Source organism: Lepisosteus platostomus, chromosome 13, assembly GCF_059453375.1.
Source record: "Lepisosteus platostomus isolate fLepPlt1 chromosome 13, fLepPlt1.hap1, whole genome shotgun sequence".
In the NCBI taxonomy this organism is placed as follows: domain Eukaryota; kingdom Metazoa; phylum Chordata; class Actinopteri; order Semionotiformes; family Lepisosteidae; genus Lepisosteus; species Lepisosteus platostomus.
Genome location: NC_142623.1, coordinates 25,268,969 through 25,290,810, shown reverse-complemented (window position 1 = coordinate 25,290,810; position 21,842 = coordinate 25,268,969). Strand labels below are relative to the sequence as shown.

The 21,842-nt window shown below is 40.2% G+C and overlaps 1 protein-coding gene across 1 annotated transcript in view; it reads left to right on the top strand.

Moving 5' to 3' along the window:
• LOC148650238 (adhesion G protein-coupled receptor E3-like) overlaps positions 1-20,963 on the top strand; it is a 50,300-nt gene extending 29,337 nt beyond the window's left edge. Inside the window, exons 12-18 of the mRNA XM_088604925.1 lie at positions 10,349-10,584; positions 10,674-10,740; positions 11,310-11,401; positions 12,581-12,740; positions 17,832-18,001; positions 20,477-20,540; positions 20,853-20,963. Coding sequence (XP_088461051.1) covers positions 10,349-10,584; positions 10,674-10,740; positions 11,310-11,401; positions 12,581-12,740; positions 17,832-18,001; positions 20,477-20,540; positions 20,853-20,963 — 900 coding nt within the window. The remainder of the gene's footprint in view (positions 1-10,348; positions 10,585-10,673; positions 10,741-11,309; positions 11,402-12,580; positions 12,741-17,831; positions 18,002-20,476; positions 20,541-20,852) is intronic.
• The last annotated feature ends 879 nt before the right edge of the window (positions 20,964-21,842 follow it).

Genomic DNA, 21,842 nt, shown 5'->3' with positions numbered 1-21,842 from the left:
GGAAAGCAGTGACTTCCACAGAGTTAAGACAACTTGAGCAGCAGTTTCCCTATTTAGCTTAACAGATACTGGGCAAATCTACAAGGAATAATGGACAAATAAAGACGTGCAAATTTGACATTTAGACATCTCCAAGAAGACTATTGCTGCAAAAAGTGTTTTTAAAAGTTAACATAAGGGGCTTATACTTTAGAAATCAAGTTTTTTTCTGTTTTTCATTTTTCATAGAGTTTTGTTCCACAATGAAATATTTCCCCCCTTTAAATTTCTGCATGTTGAGTGAATCTTACATGATTTCATGATTTCAATGCAATAGAACAGTGGTTTTCAACCTGTGAGCCGTGAAATGATTGTTGTAATCATGCCAGCCCTACGGAGGGTGCAATGAGTGCAATTGCACCCGGGCCCAGATCTAAGGGGGCCCATTGCTAACATCATTAAAATTACATTTTTTTTAAGAAAAGACCATCCGTAAAATAAACGAACGAGGGTTCTTATGTCTGGGGCGGGGAACGCTGTGTATTTTCCAATAGCAATATTAGTCTGGCATATTTAAAATTAAAACACAATGATCTAGGAAAACACGGCTGTGCAGATGATTTGTAATTGATCATTGGCGCGTTCGTTCCGAAATGTGTAGAATTGGATAACGCGAGCTGTTCCCCTGCAAGACTGAGAAACACACAAGCTTACATTTAGCAACATGAAATCGATCCAGAAATGTAACTCAGGCAGCGAGAAACACAAAGAACAGGAAAGACCATTAGAGAGGAAAAGTTTAAAGTGGACTTTAGCAATTGCTTACTGGACACTGTCATCAGTGAGACAGAAAGATGTTTTTTTTTTTCTTGAGCGAATTCAGCTGTCTTTTTTGCATTTTGTTTGACATTAAAAATACCGGAGATAATTCAACTGAAACTGCAACAAATCTTGTTTTAGGAGACATGGTGGAGATTTGGCAACTGAATTAAAGTTTCTGTCTCATCTGCGCCCCAATGAAGTCAACACTCCGTTTCAAGTACTGCAGTATTTGGTCAATAAAGATATGAAATCCGCTATTCCAGACAAAGTGATAGCATGTCAAGTGTTTTTAACCATTCCAGCTGCTGTCGCCAGTGCTGAATGCTCGTTTAGCAAACTGAAATTGATCAAAACCTACAGTATCTAAGGTCCACCATGACACAGGACAGACTGTCAGCTCTGGCTTTGCTGTCTACATAGAACAGCACCGCAAGGCAGGTGGATTTCAGTGATATCATCGCTAAGTTTGTTGCGAAGAGTCAAGCTTTAAACTTTTAAATAGCTCGTTACTAAGTATCAAGTTCAGTATGTAGGCCATTTGAATTCTGCTCTCTTGCTCTGTGTGCATTGGCGGAGGCAGAAGGAAGCCGGAGGGGATTTAGTATTTACTTGCACCCGAGCCCAAGTATGGGTTGCGCCGGCCCTGTCTGCAATTGTAAATCAGTCGAAAATATATAACATTATATATAATATAAATAACATAATATAAACATTTATATATATTATGGCTTAGCTTGCCGGCATGACGTGACCGCCATTTGGCGCTATTATACAGTATGTGCCATGACAAGAAATCTAATGCAGAATGTAGTATAACTGCCTAACTACGCTTCATGTCATGGATAAGTGGCTTGCGTTTGGTTCTCTTACGAGAACACAGAGGAAGATCCATCTACAAGCAAAGAAACCGCTTCAGTGTCTTATAATGAAAACCCAAAATCCAAACACAAACTAAAACAGAGAAAATGGGAACTGAGAATGAGCTGGTGCCGCTGTGTGCTGTGTGTTGCGAAGTGTTATCAAACGAGGCTTTAAAGCCAAACAAAATCCATCTCTGCAGCTCGACATCCAGCATTTGATATGTATCAAAAAGAACCAGCCCTCTCACTAGGTGAGCCAGAAAGAAGGTGCGTGAGTTTACAGCCGGGCTAGTTGAAAGCTATTGAGTGTGCATTCCTGCGTCCATTGGAAAATCTACGTGTTGAATATAATGTAACGGATGGGGAGTTAACATATACTTCTGATTTATAATTATTTTCATAGTTATTGTGCATATTTTTGTTTCTCAATGTCCTCATAAATTGGTACAGAAGGCTACCCCGCACTTGTGTAAAAATATTCAGTTCCTTTTGATTCCGCTCGCTCGGTTTTGTTTCTGACAAGGCTAACGTTAAGTACTAGAGATATTATAATTAAGAAAGAGCTGTACTGGTGCCTTAGTTTTTACAATATTTTTCTTATTTTTATTTTTATTTTTTTGTGAGGTGCTGACTGGACTCCTTCTGTAATCAATAAAATGTCTGTGTAAAGCTGTTTGTAGCTTGTACAGTATATGCGTATTTTCTCTGATTACCGGTGTCGATTAGGCTACTGCTGAGGTATAGAGCTAGCCTGTTTTAAAGGGTGAGGACGGCCTGGTCCTTGTGTTTTTATGGTCGGTCATGTGGGCCGCATGCTGTAATGTTGGGAACCTCTGCATTAGAATATCTGGTTGTGGGGATACTTTCTGAAGCCACTGTACATTGCATCAGGAGCACTTTGCAAAGTTGCTGCTGCTCTATTTCTAAGGTGTCTTCAGCTATTGGTAGAGAAGCAATCTTCACATTTTGTGGTAAGGCACTCACGTACAGTATTTAACACAGAGTTAAGATTGTCATGATTCATTACAATGGGGTGTAGTGCAGCCTTGGAAAGAGGAATATAAGGAAAATAAGAAAAAAAAACACACTCTGGTTTAAAATTTCACCTCACCAATTGTCCTCCACAAGCTGATAAGATGAATGAGGACGGCAGGTTTGTCCACACTGCATTCTGGGCATTGTGTCAGATGAGAACAGTTCTTGTCTAGCGTTTTCTTACAATAAATGTAAAGAGATAATGTATTTGCATTGTTTATAACTTCTGAAAGTTACAGAATTACTGCAACATTTTTATAAAGATACAGATGTAGCCAATCAGAATGCATGGTAATATCCCATAACGTGGGATTGGGGGTGCAGGTTTGGCCAGCACGTGATTCCCTGGCCAAAGATGATCGCCAGGTGGCACTTGTGGTGCATTAGTTGTTAGTGAAAAGATTGTTTCACTTACTTTCTCTACTTTGCATGTTTAAATCTGGTTAATATGGAATATTAATATGGGATTTTACAACTAAACGGTAGCTGAGCATAAAAATAACAGGAGCATAAGGTCTCTGAACATCATAAACAATATTAATTTAGGAATTTAAATATATTATACATACTGTATATGGCTGATAGTGGTACCTAAAATGTAAAAAAACAGTATTCCACCTTTTTCGTAAACATTTTATGCATCAAAATCTTTAACTCGATCACTTACTGTATTTTGGAAAAGTTTTGACATGCTTGTTCTTACTATATTAAGTTTGCTTTATAAAAAGATGTAATGTTTTAACTTTTTCTATGAGCCTTCTGCTCACCCCCAGAAGGCACTTTAGGGGGTCGCTCGGCTGCTGGGGGAGTCACCCCTCACTGTCTATCCTTCCCACTTCTAACACCAATGTAACATGATGGGTTCAGTGAGGATAGAGACAGGAATTCAGGCTCTTGTTAACTGAGAACATGGCACTTTAATAATTGAACTTACGTCCGGCACAGCGACTTCAACAGGGGGACAGAGAGATACAAACAGGGTACAACACACTGGGGTCAATCCGAGTAGTTACACAGGTATAGAGTGGTGATTGGGTACATGTATAAAAGGTGTGCAAAACCAGGGAAACTATTTACATGGGTCTGGACAATGTTGCGACTGTGTACAGCGGTTCCACAATTGGTCAGCTGCACTGGCCAGTGGCTCTCCTAGTCCCTGCCCTGGCCACTTCTACTCTCGTCCTGTCCCTCAGCTGGGCGCTCTTTGGCCGCAATGCAAGGCAAGGGCACTACAATATGGAAAAAAGAAATTAATAACAATATTAATTTAAGGATCGAAATATTGTAATGCTATGAGGTTCATGTGGGCGCCCTCGCGGCGGGGACACTATACTGTAAACAGGCGCCGTCCTTCAGATGAGACGTAAAACCGAGGTCCTGACTCTCTGTGGTCATTAAAAATCCCAGGGCGTTTCTCGAAAAGAGTAGGGGTGTAACCCCGGCATCCTGGCCAAATTTCCCCATTGGCCCTTACCAATCATGGCCTCCTAATAATCCCTCTCTTTGAATTGGCTACATTGCTCTCCTCCCCACTAATAGCTGATGTGTGTTGAGCGTTCTGGCGCACTATGGCTGCTGTTGCATTATCCAGGTGGATGCTGCACATTGGTGGTGGTGGAGGGGAGTCCCCATTACCTGTAAAGTGCTTTGAGTGGAGTGTCCAGAAAAGCGCTATATAAGTGTAAGCAATTATTATTATTATTATTATTATTATTATTATTATTATTATTATTATTATTATTATTATTATTATTATTACAAAGATGACCATCTATTTCTAATAGTAGTACAGAGGTTAGCATTGCTATCTTACAGAGCTGAGGCTCTAGGTTCAATTGCTGGGGTAATGTATGTGTGGAGTTTATGTGTCAGGGATCCAGCAGGTAGCTCTCCAGGGATCCTGTGCATAGCCACAAGCTCTACGGGATGTAGAGGCAAACAATCCAAGAAGCTAGAGATCAGTTAACCGGAAAGGGATGAGACAAACCAAGAAGACAATCCAAAAGGCAAAGTCCAAGAGACGAGATCAAAAGGGAAAAGTTAAGTCCAAAAACCGAGAAATCAAACAAGAAAATAACATGCTCTGGAAAACGCTAAATTATGCTTTTCAATAGTAAGCAAAGTCTGGTGTGTGAGGAAGGTTTAAATAGTGGAGGAGAGGAATGTGGTTGGATAATTGGTTCATGAGTGAGATTCTGTGGAATCTGGTACTTGTGAGAATGTGATGGGTTCACATTCCAGTTAGGAATGAGAGCGTGAAACAGTGGGTTTGGGAATGTCATGGGGTTTGCGAGGGCGAGTGCAGGATGTGACAATATGTCCTCTCTGGGTTCACATGGGTTTCCTCAGCTGCTCTGATTTCCTCTCGCAATCCAGACATACTGGTAGGTTAATTGGCTTCTGAATAAATAGGCCAAGGTGTGAGTGTGTGTGTTTGTCTGCCCGTGTGATGGACTGGTGTTACGTCCAGAGAATATCCTGCCTTGCGCCTGTTACTTGCTGGGATAGGCTCTTGCTCCCCTCTATTGAATAAAGAGGTTAGAAAATGGATGGAACTAAAAATATTGTGTGACTATACAGTACACAGTAATAGAAACCCACTATGAAATGGTAGCAGTAATTCACTGAGGATACATTTTAAAGTGCTGGCTTAGGGAAACAGCTTTTCCACATCTCTGGTACATCAGTATCCATAGCTTGTTTTTTATTTAAACAAATTGCCTCTAAATATGAACATCTCAACATGCTGGATAAATGGATCACCATCAGCTACTGTATATTTGCCTATTCCTTCTATTAATGTGCATCCAACAAACAGTTCAATGTTAGCAACTACACAAAATCTCCATCACTCTCCCCAACCTCCACCCCCCAGATAGACAAAGATGAAAAATGTGATAAATATTAATTCAAAAGGGAGTGGTGTGTTAACACAAACTCTATTAGCAGTGCTGCTTGTAAGAGCAAGGTGACTTTCTGTACAATTAGATGATGTGCAGACAGATTTTAAATTCTTCAAGCAAAATTAGTTGTTTGTCAAATTCAGCTACTTTTCAAGCAGTACATGACTTCTCAAAAGGTACCTTTTGTCTCTTGTGCAAACTCAACAAAGGTTTACTTCTTATAATTTTGAAATCCTGGACGGTATGCCCCAGGAATTCATAGTATAATCAAAACAAAGCTGTTTAATTACTGTAGTATACAGTAGTAGTCTAAACAGTATGCAACTTAAATGCTATAATTGGAAAAAGATTGTCCCTCAACATTGATTCAAAACCAGGTGTTTTTTGTCGACAGCCCAAATGCTTCTACTCACCGTTTTAAGCTTTCACTGCTCCACCTGGCAGTTTTACAAAGTAGTGCAGTCCCACAACTGAGTATTTTTAAAAAGGTGCAGTAAACCACAGTGCCTGAACCGCAAAGTACTGCATTATCCCCTTCACATTCTGAATGGCTGGATCGGTATAATACATTAAATGAGACATCCAAGAAGTGACAAACTGTCTGTATGCTGTACATCTCACAGTTCTGTCACTTTACTTGTGCTACCCATGAAAAACTGAAACCAAGAGGAAAGAGAAATCTGGTGTTGACAGCAGAACCAGGGCAGAGTGATGTCATATCCCATATAACCACTAACCATTCTAGATTGTTCTGTATATACCGAAACTGCTAACAAAGAACAGATTGGAGCAGACAACACCTGATATCAAATAATTTGTAAGCCAAATCCTACATACTGATGGTAACAATTTTTCATACAACATGTAATGTATTATTACAAATGGGGGATCACTTGCAACTTGTAAATTATTTCTCTAATATACCCATGTTCATCAGAGGAGCAGGACAAAGTCTTGTGCAGATTCAGTTTTATTGAGTTCAATAAATCTAACAGTGCATGCTGGGTCTGCCCCTTAGAAAAGACCAACTGCAAAGGTTTCCCAGCTCTTATATACAGTCAGAAGAAAGTTTGTTTCACAATCTGAGTTCTTGTCCTGATCTTTGATACAGTACAGTATGTAATTACTACTTGTCCTAATCTGTCTTGCTCTAGATTCTGTCCTTTGATATGCAGCAGACATTGATCTGCTTTATCATGTTTGTGGGTTTTGCTCCTGTCTTTTATTATGTAGCGTTAAGTCACTGGGAGTGCTAAAGAAAGTCAGCTTTATGCCATTTTAGCATAACTTTTGTTTAAGGCTAAATTAACAGACTCCAGCAACACCTCTCACAATGTGCTTAAGTAGTGACATTGTGATGCTGGATAAGTGAGATATATACATGTCCCATTTCACCCAAGTGGCTGGTATAACTAGGGGCACATTAATTCTTTATTCTCTGGCACAGCGTTCATGAAAAGCGTAATAATCCAGGCACACTTGGTTAAATAAATATTAATGATGACAATACAAACACAACACTACACACAACAAAACATACAACAAAGTTACTATAATAACAGAACATACAAACAAGGCATATCAGAGGCCTAACATCCTAATCACCCAGAAAAACCCCAGATTTCTACTAAGTATTAAACTCTTAATAGTTCAAGAAGGTAGCTGCATCAGCATGGGTAGGCTGCAAAGGAGCAAGTAAAGGTTTATGCCATGCTGTGTGACACCCAAAGAAGTCTCCACAGCTGAAACGTTGTATTTATTTTCTTCTCTTTTCAGCATGGAATAAACCTGTACTTGTTCCTTAAACTCTTGTCTACGAAGGCCAAATAAGAGATAAGCTGCCTTTCTAAATAAATGTGATATAACCTGCAGTTAAATCTCTCTAACTAATCTAATCTCTTAATTAACTAATCTCTCTGACTGCACCCCAGATGACACAAAAAATAATTGTGAATTTGATACAGCTGTAATGATTCATAGCCGTTCAGGGACGCCAAATATGTAACGTTGCCATAGCCAAAATGTAATGTAGTGGCCTTCTGAAGGCACCAGTTCTGTAGGGTTTGGGCATTTACTGAGACAATTATTAATTGTAGCAGTAAATTACAAAGTTGATTCTTTTGATGGCTTTAGAGTCCAACCATGCGACATAACTCAAACAACGCACACACACAGGTACTAATACACGAGGATACATTTATTAATACATAGAATATGCCTTAAACCTAACAGATCTTATCGAGAGGGTTATCAGAATACAAAAGGTATATATTCAGTCAGTTACAAAGTGTTACACATGTCAAGAGGACATAAGTTCTCTTTAAGTTCTCTTTAAGTTTAAGTTCTCTTTAAGGACATAAGTTCATTTAGACCGTTTCGTAAATGAACTTGGTTATAACTTCTACATTAGATACTCGAAACAAGTACATAACTCTTAGGAATTAAATTGATATCAACTGGTTGGGATAACAATTGAATTCTCGAGCTGTAATGCATTGAAGTTGAATACTCATCCAATCTCTGGGGATTCAGATCTCCTGCGGGCACAAAGAAACAGTTGCAGGCTTGTTGCTGTCCAATCCGCGCTCTCTGGCTCGGTGCCAGGCTGTGCTGTGCGGCTTGCGACGGTGCGCTGCTGATGCTCACTGTCCGGCTAGTTAGTGTTGGCTTTAACTAGCAAAGTTTGTGCACAGGAGAAAAGATGACTGTGAGTCCCAGCAAGTCAGGAAGAGGACCGGTTCATTCCTGATGAAGAGCTAGTTCTGAATAGTGATTCAGCTGTCCACAGTTCCGACCTGTTCACGAGGCCTGCTGCTGGTGCTAACCTCGGGTGGATCCTCTAGTTACTCTCTGGCAACCTCCGCTCTAGACTCTTAGAACAAAGGAAAGTTCTGGCACTCGGACACACTGGCCGTTCCGTGGTTGTCAGGATGGTCAGGAGGCGCGCTGCGAGAATGTCCTGTCCTTGGGAGCCTTCTGCTCCTGGGCCGTCCTGCCCTGGAATTCTCCTTTGAATTTCCTTTTGAATTGTCCACTGAATCTCACTGAATCTCTCAGGCTCTCTGTGTTGCCTGTTTTTACCTGGAGGAACTTCAGCTCATTGATTGGCTGAAAGTTCCATGGGCATCAGAGTCCCACGTGGGTTACTCGGCCCTACCAGTCCCTGATTGGTTGATCAAGGTGAGATATGAGTCACTTACTCCTGACACTTAGGAATGCAGTCCAGATGTCCATCTGGCACTCCCTAGACAGATAGGCGCCAATGGATGACCATTGATCATGATAGCCAGGCTTAGCTAAGTGCATCCCCCTTTGGGAGCTGTCCTTATCAAACCTTAAATCAGCCTGCATGAATAGTTTCTCTGTGGCTGCACCACAGAGATGAACAGAGAAATGGGGCCTCATTTGGGAAAGCTCAGAAACACTTAATTCTGCCTTATTAATAAGCCTCGCCGCTACACAGCCCTACACATGACCACTAGTGTCATGGCCTGGGGAGGGCCACCATGAACAAGAGAAACACCTGTTCTGAAAGACAGTAAGATAGATGTTCACATCTGACGGGACATTATAGAACCAATGAACTATTGCTGTTTGCTTGTATGGCTTGTTAAAAAGCCAAAGGTGAAAACAAGCAGGATATAATAGCATTTATTTTAAGATATGTTTGCTTTAGTTTTGCATTCTATGAACCATTCACATATCTAGCATCTGGAATGACCATGCAAACTGCCATACCATGGGAATTTAATAGAAAGCAACACCCATAAGGAGACTATGTTTTTATAGTATGATCCCTTTCTTATTGACACAAGAGTCATGCAACCCAAGCCAATTGAGTACAGTGCTACTATATTAAAAACAACCCAGATCCAAAGTACAACACAATCTGCTAGTCACCTCATGTTTTCCTTACATAAGTTACAGTGGTTGACTGACCAAAATACATAATATTGTGACTTATTATATTGATCTTTCAGTTTTTACACATACTATATTTTAATATTTCGTTTTCTTTGCTTAATTGCTAATAATAACACAAAAGTTGTATGTTTTTTCAAAGGTGTGAACATAATAATAATTGCTTACACTTATATAGCGCTTTTTCTGGACACTCCACTCAAAGCGCTTTACAGGTAATGGGGACTCCCCTCCACCACCACCAATGTGCAGTATCCACCTGGATGATGTGACGGCAGCCATAGTGCACCAGAACACTCACCACACATCAGATATCAGTGGGGAGGAGAGCAGAGTAATGTAGCCAATTCATAGAGGGGGATTATTAGGAGGCCATGATTGGTAAGGGCCAAAGGGAAATTTGGCCAGGACACCGGGTTGCACCCCTATTCTTTTTGAGAAACACCCTGGGATTTTTAATGACCACAGAGAGTCAGGACCTCGGTTTTACGTCTCATCCGAAGGACGGCGCCTGTTTACAGTATAGTGTCCCCGTCACTATACTGGGGCATTAGGACCCACATGAGCTGCAGGGTGAGCTCCCCCTGCTGGGCCCACTAACACCTCTTCCAGCAGCAACCTTTTTCCCAGGAGGTCTCCCATCCAGGTACTGACCAGGCTCACACCTGCTTAGCTTCAGTGGGTTGCCAGTTGTGAGTTGCAGGCTGATATGGCTGCTGACTAGCTGCAGTATCTAATATAGTATACAGTTTGTTGGTTGAGATATAAATCCAGGCTAAGAAGATAACTTGTACTTCTCTTAGTAGAAGCTCCTTACCATTTTTTCAGATGCTGTGTTCAGCCATAGCTGTAATCCTGCACTACCTCTTCCTTGGAAGTTTTATGTGGATGTACTTGGAAGCAATTCAGATCTTCCTCCTGGTGAAGAGCCTGAAGAAAGTGAAGGTCATCCAGAGACAGGGACTGCACTATGGTTACCTTCTGCTGATTGGGTACAGCACTCCTGCTATCATTGTGGGTGTGTCAGTTGGAGTTTTTCCAAATGGCTATGGAAATGATAAAAAGTAAGTGCTTGTCTCACTCTTTTGTGTGCATAAGTATACAGACATTAGCCCATTAGAGACTTTTATGTGAGAAATCTTTTTTTTTTCAGATGCTGGCTGAAGAATGACAATGGCTTCAGGTGGAGTTTCCTGGGGCCTGTGTGCTATATTCTTGCAGTATGTTATTTTTTTTTCATCTGCTCCAGTAAAATATGCATAAAGTGATAACTGAATTTTGAAAATTCTCTTTTTAACCAAATGACCTATATGTTATAGGACATACAGTATATGCTTAACGGAACAAGTAATGGGTTTATTCCATGCTGAAAAGAGAAAAAAGAAAACACAACGTTTCGGCTGTTGAACCTTCTTCCTTACTCCCGAAGAAGGCTCCACAGCTGAAACGTGTTTTCTTTCTTCAGCCCAGTTGTGCAGCCTATGCATAATGACACAGCTATCCATCTGAACTACATATATGCTTAATGATGATATTGTTCTAATAACAATAATGTAGTCTTTTTGCGAATCATTAAACACCATTAGTCCAAATCTAGTTTTGTTAGCCTTGATGATTGAAGATTACCATTTTGTTAATTTACTGAAGTTTGATTAATCTTAATGATGCATAACTCAATCATATGTTTCTTGTTATTTACATTATGGTTTATGAAAACTGCAGTTTGGATACAATGAAAATTTTATTCTAAAGAAATGGGTTGGTTTATTTTTTAATATACTTTCTACAGACAAGTGTCCTTCTCTTTGTTTCAACTGTGTGGAATCTCCTAACTGTTCTGGCTCACATGAAAAGTGAAATCTCCAAAATAAGAGACACCAGGTGGGTACTACAGTGAAAATTTTGACCTGAAGACAGCAAATGATTCCTTCAAAGTTTATGATCTGCTAACAAAGGTTAAAAAAATAAACACACAACCACAAGGATTCACAGTATCCCTTAAGCATTGAAAAACATTAAACATTTAATGGCATTGTGTTTATTAAAGTCCATAACTTTGATTTAGCCCAATAAATGTAAATCTGTCAAACCAAACAATATTAAAAGAAAGCCCCCAGAGACCATTATCACCTTATAACATATGGAATATAATAAAAATTACAAATGAGAAGAGGTCATTCAGCCCACCTGATCCATTCAGTAGTTAGTAATTTATGGCTCCAAGGGTCTCATTAAAGTGATTAAGCTGTTTCTTGAAGGAAGCTAAAGGAACAAAGCTGGGTAACTTTCATACTCCCAAAACTCTCTGAGTAAAGAAGTGCTTCCTATTCTCATTTTTAAATGCACTTTCATGTAGTTTCCATGTGTGTTATCTGGTTCGTGTTTCACTGTTCACTGTTTTGAAGAAATTAACTTTTTTGACCTCATCAGTGCAATTGAGGATGATAATTAATTGTATCAATTGCCCTCATTGCCTTCTCAGTGCAAGACTAAAAAGGTTAAGCTCTTTCTACCCTTTCAGTGTTGGCCATTCATTAAAGTCTGTAATGTATCTGATTGCTTTGCTGTGGACTGTTTCTAGAGCAGCGATATACTTTTTTGTACCATGGTGACCAAAATTGAACATGATATTCTAAATGTGGTAAAACACTTGATTTGAGTTTTACACAACAGGCCACAGCCTGTCCCAAGGCAAGGAAAGTGCAAGGCTGAATGGGATGCCATCCATCACAAGGCAAACACACTCACAATAATAATACTCAATTTTCTCAGAAGGCAATTACCCTACTAGTATGTCTTTGGACTGTTGGAGGAAATTAGAGTACCCTTTGGAAACACACACAAGCACTGAGAGAAAATACAGTTTCAGTTTATTTTCATGCAGTCATTGTCTACCCTAGCGAGGAACTTGTCAACTCTGGTCAATATCAGTCACCTTAGCTCCATGAAGATAGCAAACTGATATTGCCTGTGAGTTTGACATATCATAAATGAACCTCAAACCCTAGTTAATCCAGGTCTGGCTCATTTGTAATGTTAAGTCTTCTCCATCTCTTTCAGATTAATGGTCTTCAAGACACTTGCCCAATTTGTCATCCTGGGTTGCAGCTGGATCCTAGCTTTTGTCCCGGAATCTCCAATGTTCTTTTATATGTTTATCTTTCTCAATTCACAGCAGGGAACCTTTATCTTTCTTGTTCATTGCCTGCTCAACAAAGAGGTAATTTATTTCTGTGGACTTTCATACCTAGTTTATCTATAGCAGGTAATTTAAATTGGAGTTCATTTGTCAACTCACATTCAATTAAGTTTTTGTGGTTCTGCATTGTAGAAACCTTTGTTTTACACCTACTGTAGGTTAACACAAAATGAGGTTTTCCTGAAATGTTAGGCTCTTCTAGACAGAACTATAGCAGCCATTCTGCTATGGTAGATGCACTACAGGCATTTCTTACTCTGTATTTTGCTTTGGGACTCTTTTAGCTCTATTGTCTGTTTTCTAGTGTTTCTATGTATGACTGAGAATATGTTGCACTTTAAGTCTGAATTCCTGCAAATAGTTATGTTGTTTTACATTAATGAGTATCTCACAAAAAGGTATCTTAAAAAAATTCCCTCATCATCATCTTAGATGGTCACCATATATCGACAGTAAAAGCCAAAATCAGTCTTTGAATATTTCTTTAACAGATGCCAGCACTTTGTTTTCTAAAGTAAGTAGTTTCAGAAACTGTGAGAATGTGGAGGCACATGTGCAGCACAAAGTTGAAATAGTAACAGGTGAGATAACAGCTACTTTGAATTATGTGGAAGTTTTATTCGGAGTGATATGGAAGAAATGGACTACCCCATAACTTTGGAATAGGGCAGAGGGCTGCTTTGTTTCTAAGGAAAATAATTCCTCTGCAATTGGCGTTGTTGGGTGAGATCTTCTCAGTGTAAGCTAAAAAGATGACAACATACACCACCAAGAAAATCTATGCAGAAAGAGGAGATCCCAGGCTTTTCAGGATGCTTGGACTACACAGGAGTCCTTAGTCCAATGATTTGGGAGGTAAAGTCCAGAAGAGCAAACCTGACAATTGTCTGGTTGGATCTGGATAATGTCACGCTCTCTGCAGCCAGAAGGCACTCCTACTCTGTCCTTTCCCTAGTTTCCTGTGCTTTGCTGTCCTTCCGGTGTCTCCCTCTCTGGGGCTATAGATTTCCGGGTCTCTCATTCACCTTGGCTCAGCATTGACGTTCGGATGTCATGAGACCCGCCTAGCACCAGGTCGCCCCACATCCGCTGCCTGAGTGCATTGATTTCTATACAACTCCTGAACTGCTGAGCCCGGGCTAATCCCCTGTTCCGCCGCTACGTACTGTATATGGGTCTTTTTCCACTCTCCCGGTTTGTCCCTTCCGACATCCTTGACAGATAATGCATATGGATCCTTCCCACATAGTTTGATTTGGGTTGCATTGGAGCACCTTCATATCCCACACCACATCAAGGGAATGATTACCAGATTCTGTGGAGGAATTAACAGACTCTGTATAACATCTAATGGAGTGTTGACAGTACACAGCCTTAAGGGGCTCCAATATTCAGAATACTTTGAAAGCATGGTACCAATCTTCACCACCTGCTTTCATTTAACAGAAAATCCAGTGGTTTATCAAACAGCTTTATAGGCACAATTGTAGTAAATGCTGAGCTATATTCATTGAATAGAACCCGTGTGTAGGAAGCAGGAGCCACAAGGTAAAGCAGGATGAAATGAAGGCAAGGAGAAATGACATCCTCTATTAGAACTATTGGCTCTATATACAAAGGGCCTACTGTAGCTCTACGATTGACAGATGGTTACAAACCTGTCACTCAAAAACTTTAATTTTTACCAAGGTCAGGGCTGAAGGGCTATAATCATTCAGGCAGCTGACATTAGCTTTCTCAGGCACTGTAATAATTACTGCAGATTTAAAACATGCAGGAACTTTACACTGCTAAGGAGACCTATTAAAAATGTCAGTAAAAACAGGAGCAAGCTGATAGGTACAGCACTTAAGATTTGCTTTGGACACAAAATCAGGTCATTCTTGCCTCTTGCTACTTCCTTCTTGCTGTGTTGTTTTAGTAGACCTCATGCTCCTGGCTGCTTCAGTCTCTATGACCCACGCAGAGAGTGCATTAAAATTTCAGGACATTATTGTGAACACATGTAAAGGCAGGCAAGGCCTGGGAACAACACACTTCCAGCAGTGGGAAAAAGCCAGCTCAAAGAGAGGAGCTATGGCATAAGAAGTTGGGGAATCTGGAAAAGGAGTGCCAAAGGTCTAGAGCAGTTGAGCTGGGAGTGCAGGGAGCATGGACACTTGTGAAGGTTAGACCCCTTTTGCATCACTTTCCTGATGCATCAATCTATAATACCCTCCTATAACCAATAAATCTGTACAAATAGGGTATGAAGGAATAACCACTGTGAAGGCTTTCTGGAGAGAGAGGTAACATGGCACATATCCTCTCTGGGTGCAGAGTAGCACTTTCCCAAAAGAGGTACAGATGGCCCCATGACAAGGTCTTGATGACATTCGTGTACAACTTGGATAAAGAGAGATGGAAGAAGTTCAGGACGGATCTACAAATGCAGTGGAATTTGTCAGGGAGGGAGAGAAGTGGACTAGGTCAAGTGAAATTAAAGTTCCTGTCTTGGATAAGGGTCAAAATCTGTTTTCTTTACCTGATCACATCAATTCCTGTCAAACAGCATTAGCCAATGCAACAATTACTACAGAGAGCATCAGTAGTACTGTATAAGAAATGTGTATCTTAGGAATGTTTTCCCTCAGTTCACACTATCTGGATCTATTTTCTCTTCTTCCCTTCTGAGCTCACTAGGACCTAAGGCACTGTCACCTTCAGGACTACTGTACATTTACGTTTTGCTTACCTGTAGCTGATCTTCTCTTTGCACTCCTTTTAATAAATGGAAGCCTGTTTTGTGATCATACTATATACAAGATGAGCATATTAGGGCTCCCTCAAGTACAAACTAGCCAGCAGCCATATCACCCTGCAACTCACAACTGGCAACCCACTGAAGCTAAGCAGGTATGAGCCTGGTCAGTACCTGGATGGGAGATCTCCTGGGAAAAACTAAGGTTGCTGCTGGAAGAGGTGTTACTGGGGCCAGCAGGGGGTGCTCACCCTGCGGTCCATGTGGGTTCTAATGCCCCAGTATAGTGATGGGGACACTATACTGTAAACAGGCACCGTCCTTCGGATGAGACATAAAACCGAGGTCCTGACTCTCCGTGGTCATTAAAAATCCCAGGGCGTTTCTCAAAAAGAGTAGGGGTGTAACCCGGCGTCCTGGCCAAATTTCCCATTGGTCCTTACCAATCATGGCCTCCTAATAATCCAGTAATGAAGCCAGTTCATCTATGAACTGGCTTCATTACTCTGCTCTCCTCCCCACTGATAGCTGATGTGTGGTGAGTGTTCTGGCGCACTATGGCTGCTGTCGCATCATCCAGGTGGATGCTGCACATTGGTGGTGGTGGAGGGGAGTCCCCATTACCTGTAAAGCACTTTGAGTGGAGTGTCCAGAAAAGCGCTACATAAGAGTAAGCAATTATTATCATAATTATTATTAAACTGCATCTGTTTCTTCTCTGAAGCTCTTACATATCAGTGTAATGTTTAATATATCTCAAATCCCAGGGCGTTATCTCAGACAACATATGCCATGGAACTGAGGACTTTCATGAGGCAGGGAGACAGTTGACAGTTGTCTTCTCTCTGAAAACCTTCATCTATGTTAAGGAAACAGTGTTCAGAAAAAAATAAAAAAAATCTTTAGCCAAAAAATATCCTCTTGGAGCTAGTAACTGAACTTTAGTTTCTCATGATAACACATGCAGCAGCTAAGATGTTGATTGGCTTAAATAAAAACGTCCTTTTTTGAAACTCCGAACCTACTATCTTCTTACAGTGTATATAATGTATTTTGCCAGTGCCATCTTGTGAACTAGCCTACAGTACATATAAAAAGTGCACTCTTCAGTTTTTCTGCCAACAGACACCTACAGGTACATATAGTGCTTTGCAAACAGTAATCTGACCTTTGCACAGTTTGCACAATTGTCATGCTTTAAAGTAACATTTAATGCATGAAACATTGAAGTAGCAGTTAATATTATATACCCAACTTACTCTGCATATTCAAAACAAAAAACAAAATGATCATTATTATGAAAGACAATTTGAAAAGTCATTACATAAATGTTTGTCACCTTATTATTATGTCTGCCAATAACAGTTGTTGTCATGGTATCAAAATAAACACACCTATTCTTGTAAGGAACCTATGTCAAGTAGTGAATTGCAACCAAAGAATCAATCATGAAGACCATGGAATTTTTAATACAACTTGTACAGTATATTAATATATTTTATTATACATTAAAATCCTAAATTTATTTATTAATGTATATTAATTATTTTTTGCTGGCATTTACTGTAACTAAGTTTTTGAATAATATATATTTTATAAAATGTTTATAAATCAGTTTAGAATTACGTAAGATTGGACACCAATGGAAGGGTACTGTGTACCTTTGCAATCAAATGTAAACATTTCACTATTCATATTTTAGTGTTCATTGACTTTAAGTGGCTTAAGCTGTCAGTTACTGTATGTTTTACAAAGCTGTACATGCAATTTAATTTGGTTAGAAGGAACCTGTTGGTACCATCATGTTTTGTGATGTGTAACTGGTTTGCAGATGCTAAGCACTATGTATACCCTTGTTGTGGTCAGAGTCCTCTGTTGCAGCACTTTTGTTGTCCACAGCAACAAGCATTGTGCTCTACTAACAGCACTAAAGTCAAGGTACAGCTGAAAAGAAATAAACCTTAGCTGAAAAGGAAGATAAACATTGAAACATTGAAAAAATAGACATTGGGTGAACAGGATATATGTGTAAAAAAAAAACTGGAAATGACAGAGTGTAATGATAAAAGTGTGCCAAGCAGTGGGATACACAGAGATAGTGGACATATCAATACTAAAACGTATTGAAAGTTCCCCTCGATTGTGGCACTCAATCTCTCTTTTTGTGTATTTCATCAATAATATTTGGAACAGAGATATGGTTTTGCAGCAGGAGTTGTGGTGCATGTGTACAAAAAACAAAGAAATGGATTTCGTCTGTAAAAATATGTAAACATTGTGACAACATAACAAATATGAATCAATCAATAGTTTGTTTAAACATGGACACATTGTCAAAACAAAAATCTTACGTTGTCCATCTTTTTTTGTAGGTGAGAAAACAATACAAGAAATGGTTCCAGTACCTCTGGGGAAAAAATAAAGCATTGTTTAACTTGGAATCTTCAGTTACTACACTGCAAAGCTGCTCGGTAAGATTCATTTCTGATATAGAAATATATTTTTATTTTATTGTGGTAAATGTCATGTCTTTAATACATTTGTGTTTAAAAAAAATATTTTTTCTGTCTACATTTAAGTGTTACTTAGTCATATAATTTCTCAGCTGCCTGGAAAGAATAATAGACCAGATACCAAAAATGTGATTTTGTGTGATACTCCTGCAGTACTACAGTACAAAATATTGAAATATATTGTGCTATTATGTCTCCTGTGATATAAAATGCATAAAATTAGATTTTCCATCCCTACTGAATCAATTTGTATGTAACCATATCAAAGAAGAACCAATAGCTTTATTGTTCCCTTCTTTCAGTCACAGTTGACAGTTTTCAGTAGTGCTAAGCTCTGGTGCACTCCACTGCACATCCACACCACATGCATCAATATGAGTCTATATATAAGTCTAAATTATAGAATATTATAATTTATATAAAGGTTGGTGTCTTGGGCCCATTTCAAATAAAAGTTATTAAAACTTATTGAGTTAAGTGCCTCCATTCAGCAAGCACCAGGGGTGTGTAATGTGTTTCTAGAAACAAATGTTAAGGGCTAAATTATTACTCATTAGTTATCAATTGCTATCAATAAAATCAATATATATATTTTTTTCAGATCACAATCTGTACAAATGAAAGGACTTTTTCTGAATAAACATAATTGTCACAATTTTTGTTGAAACATCAGAATTAATTTCAGCTTAGTATCTCTTTTTATTTAATACTTCAGGTTCAATAATAATAACATGCATCTAAAATTAGGACAGTGATTTCATCGAGAAGTTTATTTCTGTTTATTTCTGTTTCATTTACACAAATAACTGAACACTTCAAATTGGTAGTCAAAGCAAATAAGGATTCAATTTGGACAAGATATTGAATGGATAGTCATGTGATCCTCAAGAAAAATAGAAAATCAGATTGATGCTAATACTTTCATTTTTCACACTTATAGAATATTTTTGTATTGTGAGGCCCTATAAGGTAATTTAACAGCAATACCAGTTTACTAAAGGTTTAGCTCTTTACATTAGAGCTGAAACAATGACAGTTTTTCAACTACTGATGCATTATTTTATCGTTGCAATACATTTATGTAATGTTGTATGAGTCTGTTTCTTACAATTTGAAAATTAAATTCTGTTTTAATTGAGAAAGACAATGGCCCTGGTTTTAGAGAAACACCAATATACCCACTTTGCTGATCACTAAAAGGTAACTTTAGTCAGTTTTAAGGTAACTTTAAATTTTTTTCTGTTTCAAAATATTCAGGGTTTAAGGGGCCAATGGCTATCCTAGTTGTTATGGTCGCCTGGTGGGCGATGTTGGACCCTATGCAGAAATTCCTCTGAACACGGCAAGAGGGTGGTAGGAGAGGTCCAGGACTGGGTTCAACAGGGTGGTCCGAACACAGTGGAGGTGCCGAGGGCGTAGCCAGAGGAGTAGTCTGAGTAGGCAAGCAGGGTTCACACCGGGATGGTCAGGAAAACAGTGGAGCTACCGAGGGCATAGACAGAGACGGTGTCCAAGTAGACAAGCAGGGTTCACACTGGGATATCCACAGGTCCACAAGAGGTAAGGTTGGAGCAAACAGGGTTGATAGCCGGGAGGCACAACAGGAAGTTTAAGCACCGCCACGGAGAATGAAGGAGCTCTGACGGGGGAAAAACCCAATACTGAGCAAGGACAGACGGGCTCGGCAGGTATTAGTAAACCGATGGAGAGGGGTACTACCAGGCGGCTTTTGTCCGCCAACTGTTTCTGACGAAGTTGGTAGCACAGAAAGGCGGTCCTGGCTGCCTTGCAGGTGTCCCAGATCCTGGACAGATGTTCCCTTACCGAAGGTACCTGGATGTCTGGGAGGGAGTCAGGAAAAAAAAGGGTGGGTTGATAACCAAGTGAACAGCGAAACGAAGAGAGACCAGTAGGAGAGGTGTGGAGCGGGTTGTGGGCATACTCAGCCCAGGGGAGGAGAGAAACCCAGTTATCTTCAGATTATGTGGAGGTCAATGAAACAGTGGCACCGAGGGCTTTACAAAAAGCCTGCCAAAATTTGGAAATAAATTGTAGCCCATGGTCAAACACGATATCTTGGGGGATACAATGCAAGCAGAAAACATGTAAAACGAATAGATCAGCAAGCTCCTGTGTAGTGGGCAGGGAAAGAAAGCAGAATGAAGTGGGCTGCTTTAGAAAACCTGTCCACAATTACCAGAATGGTGTTATAGCCTTGAGAGACCGGAAGATCAGTGATAAAATCCACAGAGAGGTGGGTCCAGGGGCGACTAGGAGACTAGGAGCCGGGGGGGTCTTAATCCTGGCACAAACATGACAGACTCGGACCTAGTCTCTGACTTCTTCCTTAATAATAGATCACCAGAAATCCCATGACAGTAATTAGAGGGTACATTTGATCCTAGGATGGCCCGCAAAGTGTGAGTCGTGTGCCCATTGCAGAACCGTAGATCTCACTGAATTTGGCACAAAAGGTTTGTCTGGCGGGAAATGCGTGGTTATAGGGTGGCCAAGCTGGACACGTCTTACCTGTTGCTCGACATCCCACCTTACTGCGGCCAGGATCCTGTCTGGAGGAATGATGTGTCCAGGAGGCAATCAACATTGGGAGGGTGGTGGAGTCTTGAAAGAGCATCTGCTTTCTCGAAAGAGCATCTGCTTCCAAGTTGCTTTCCTGGTGCCAGGAGTATAAGTAAGAGTGAAGTTAAAACAGGAAAGGAATAATGCCCATCTGGCCTGCCTGGGGTTCAGGCGCTTGGCTGACTGCAGTTTGGATAAAAAATGGGTGTTGCACCCCCTCCAACCAATTTTGCCGTTCCTTGAGGACTAGCTTGATAGCCAATAATTCCCGGTCCCCAACATCATAATTCATCTCTGCAGGTGACAACCCTAACCAATGCCAAACCCAGAGATGTCAACCTCAACAAAGAGAGGAAGCGAGGGGTCAGAATCTTTAAGATTATGGCAGTGGTGAAGAGGGTTTTCAATTGACAGAAGGCTTTATTAGGCTGGCAGGGTCCATCTTCCTTGGTGCACACCTGTCTTGGTGAGAGATGTGATAGGTGCAACAACAGAACTGAAGTTCTAATGAATTTTTTTAAGTTGGCAAAACCTAGAAATCTTTGTATTTGTTTTAAAGTTCTTGGTGTCGGCCAGTCCGCTATAGATGAGATTTTCCTTGGGTCCATGGTGATTCCCTGAGGGGAAAGAATATAACCAAGGAACTGAACCTGGTCGGTGTGAAAATGTGTTGAATCAGTCACGAGAGAACTTCACTGACGTGAGTAATGTGCTCTTGAAAGTAGTTGGAAAAAATTAAAATGTCGTCAAGATATACTAACAGACATTTATTGATGAGATCCAGGAAAACATAGTTGATAAAGGACTGAAAGATTGCAGGTGCATTGGTTAATCTGAATGGCATGACGAGGTATTCATAATGGCCGTGCATTATTTGAAAAGCATCTTCCATTCGTCTCCCTGCCATTGCAAATTCAATTACATGCTCCCCTGAGATCCAGTTTAGTAAAAACAGAAGCCCCCCTGATGGAATCCAAGGCTGCAGGAATAAGGGGCAGAGGATTACGGTTTTTAATGGTGATGGCATTTAATCCATGGTAGTCAATACATGGGCGGAGGGTACCATCCTTTTTTTCCACGAAGAAAAAAACAGTGGCAGCCAGGGAGGAAGAGGGACAGATGAAGCTGGCTTGCAATGTTTCCTGGATGTACGTATTCATGCATAGCCTCAGACTCCATGTAAGAAAGGGGGAAAATCTTGCCCCTGGTTCAGAGTGTGTCAGTAGAGCAGCTGTAAGGTCTGTGAGGGGGTAAGGAAAGCATTTTTTGCTTATTGAATGCCTCAGCTAA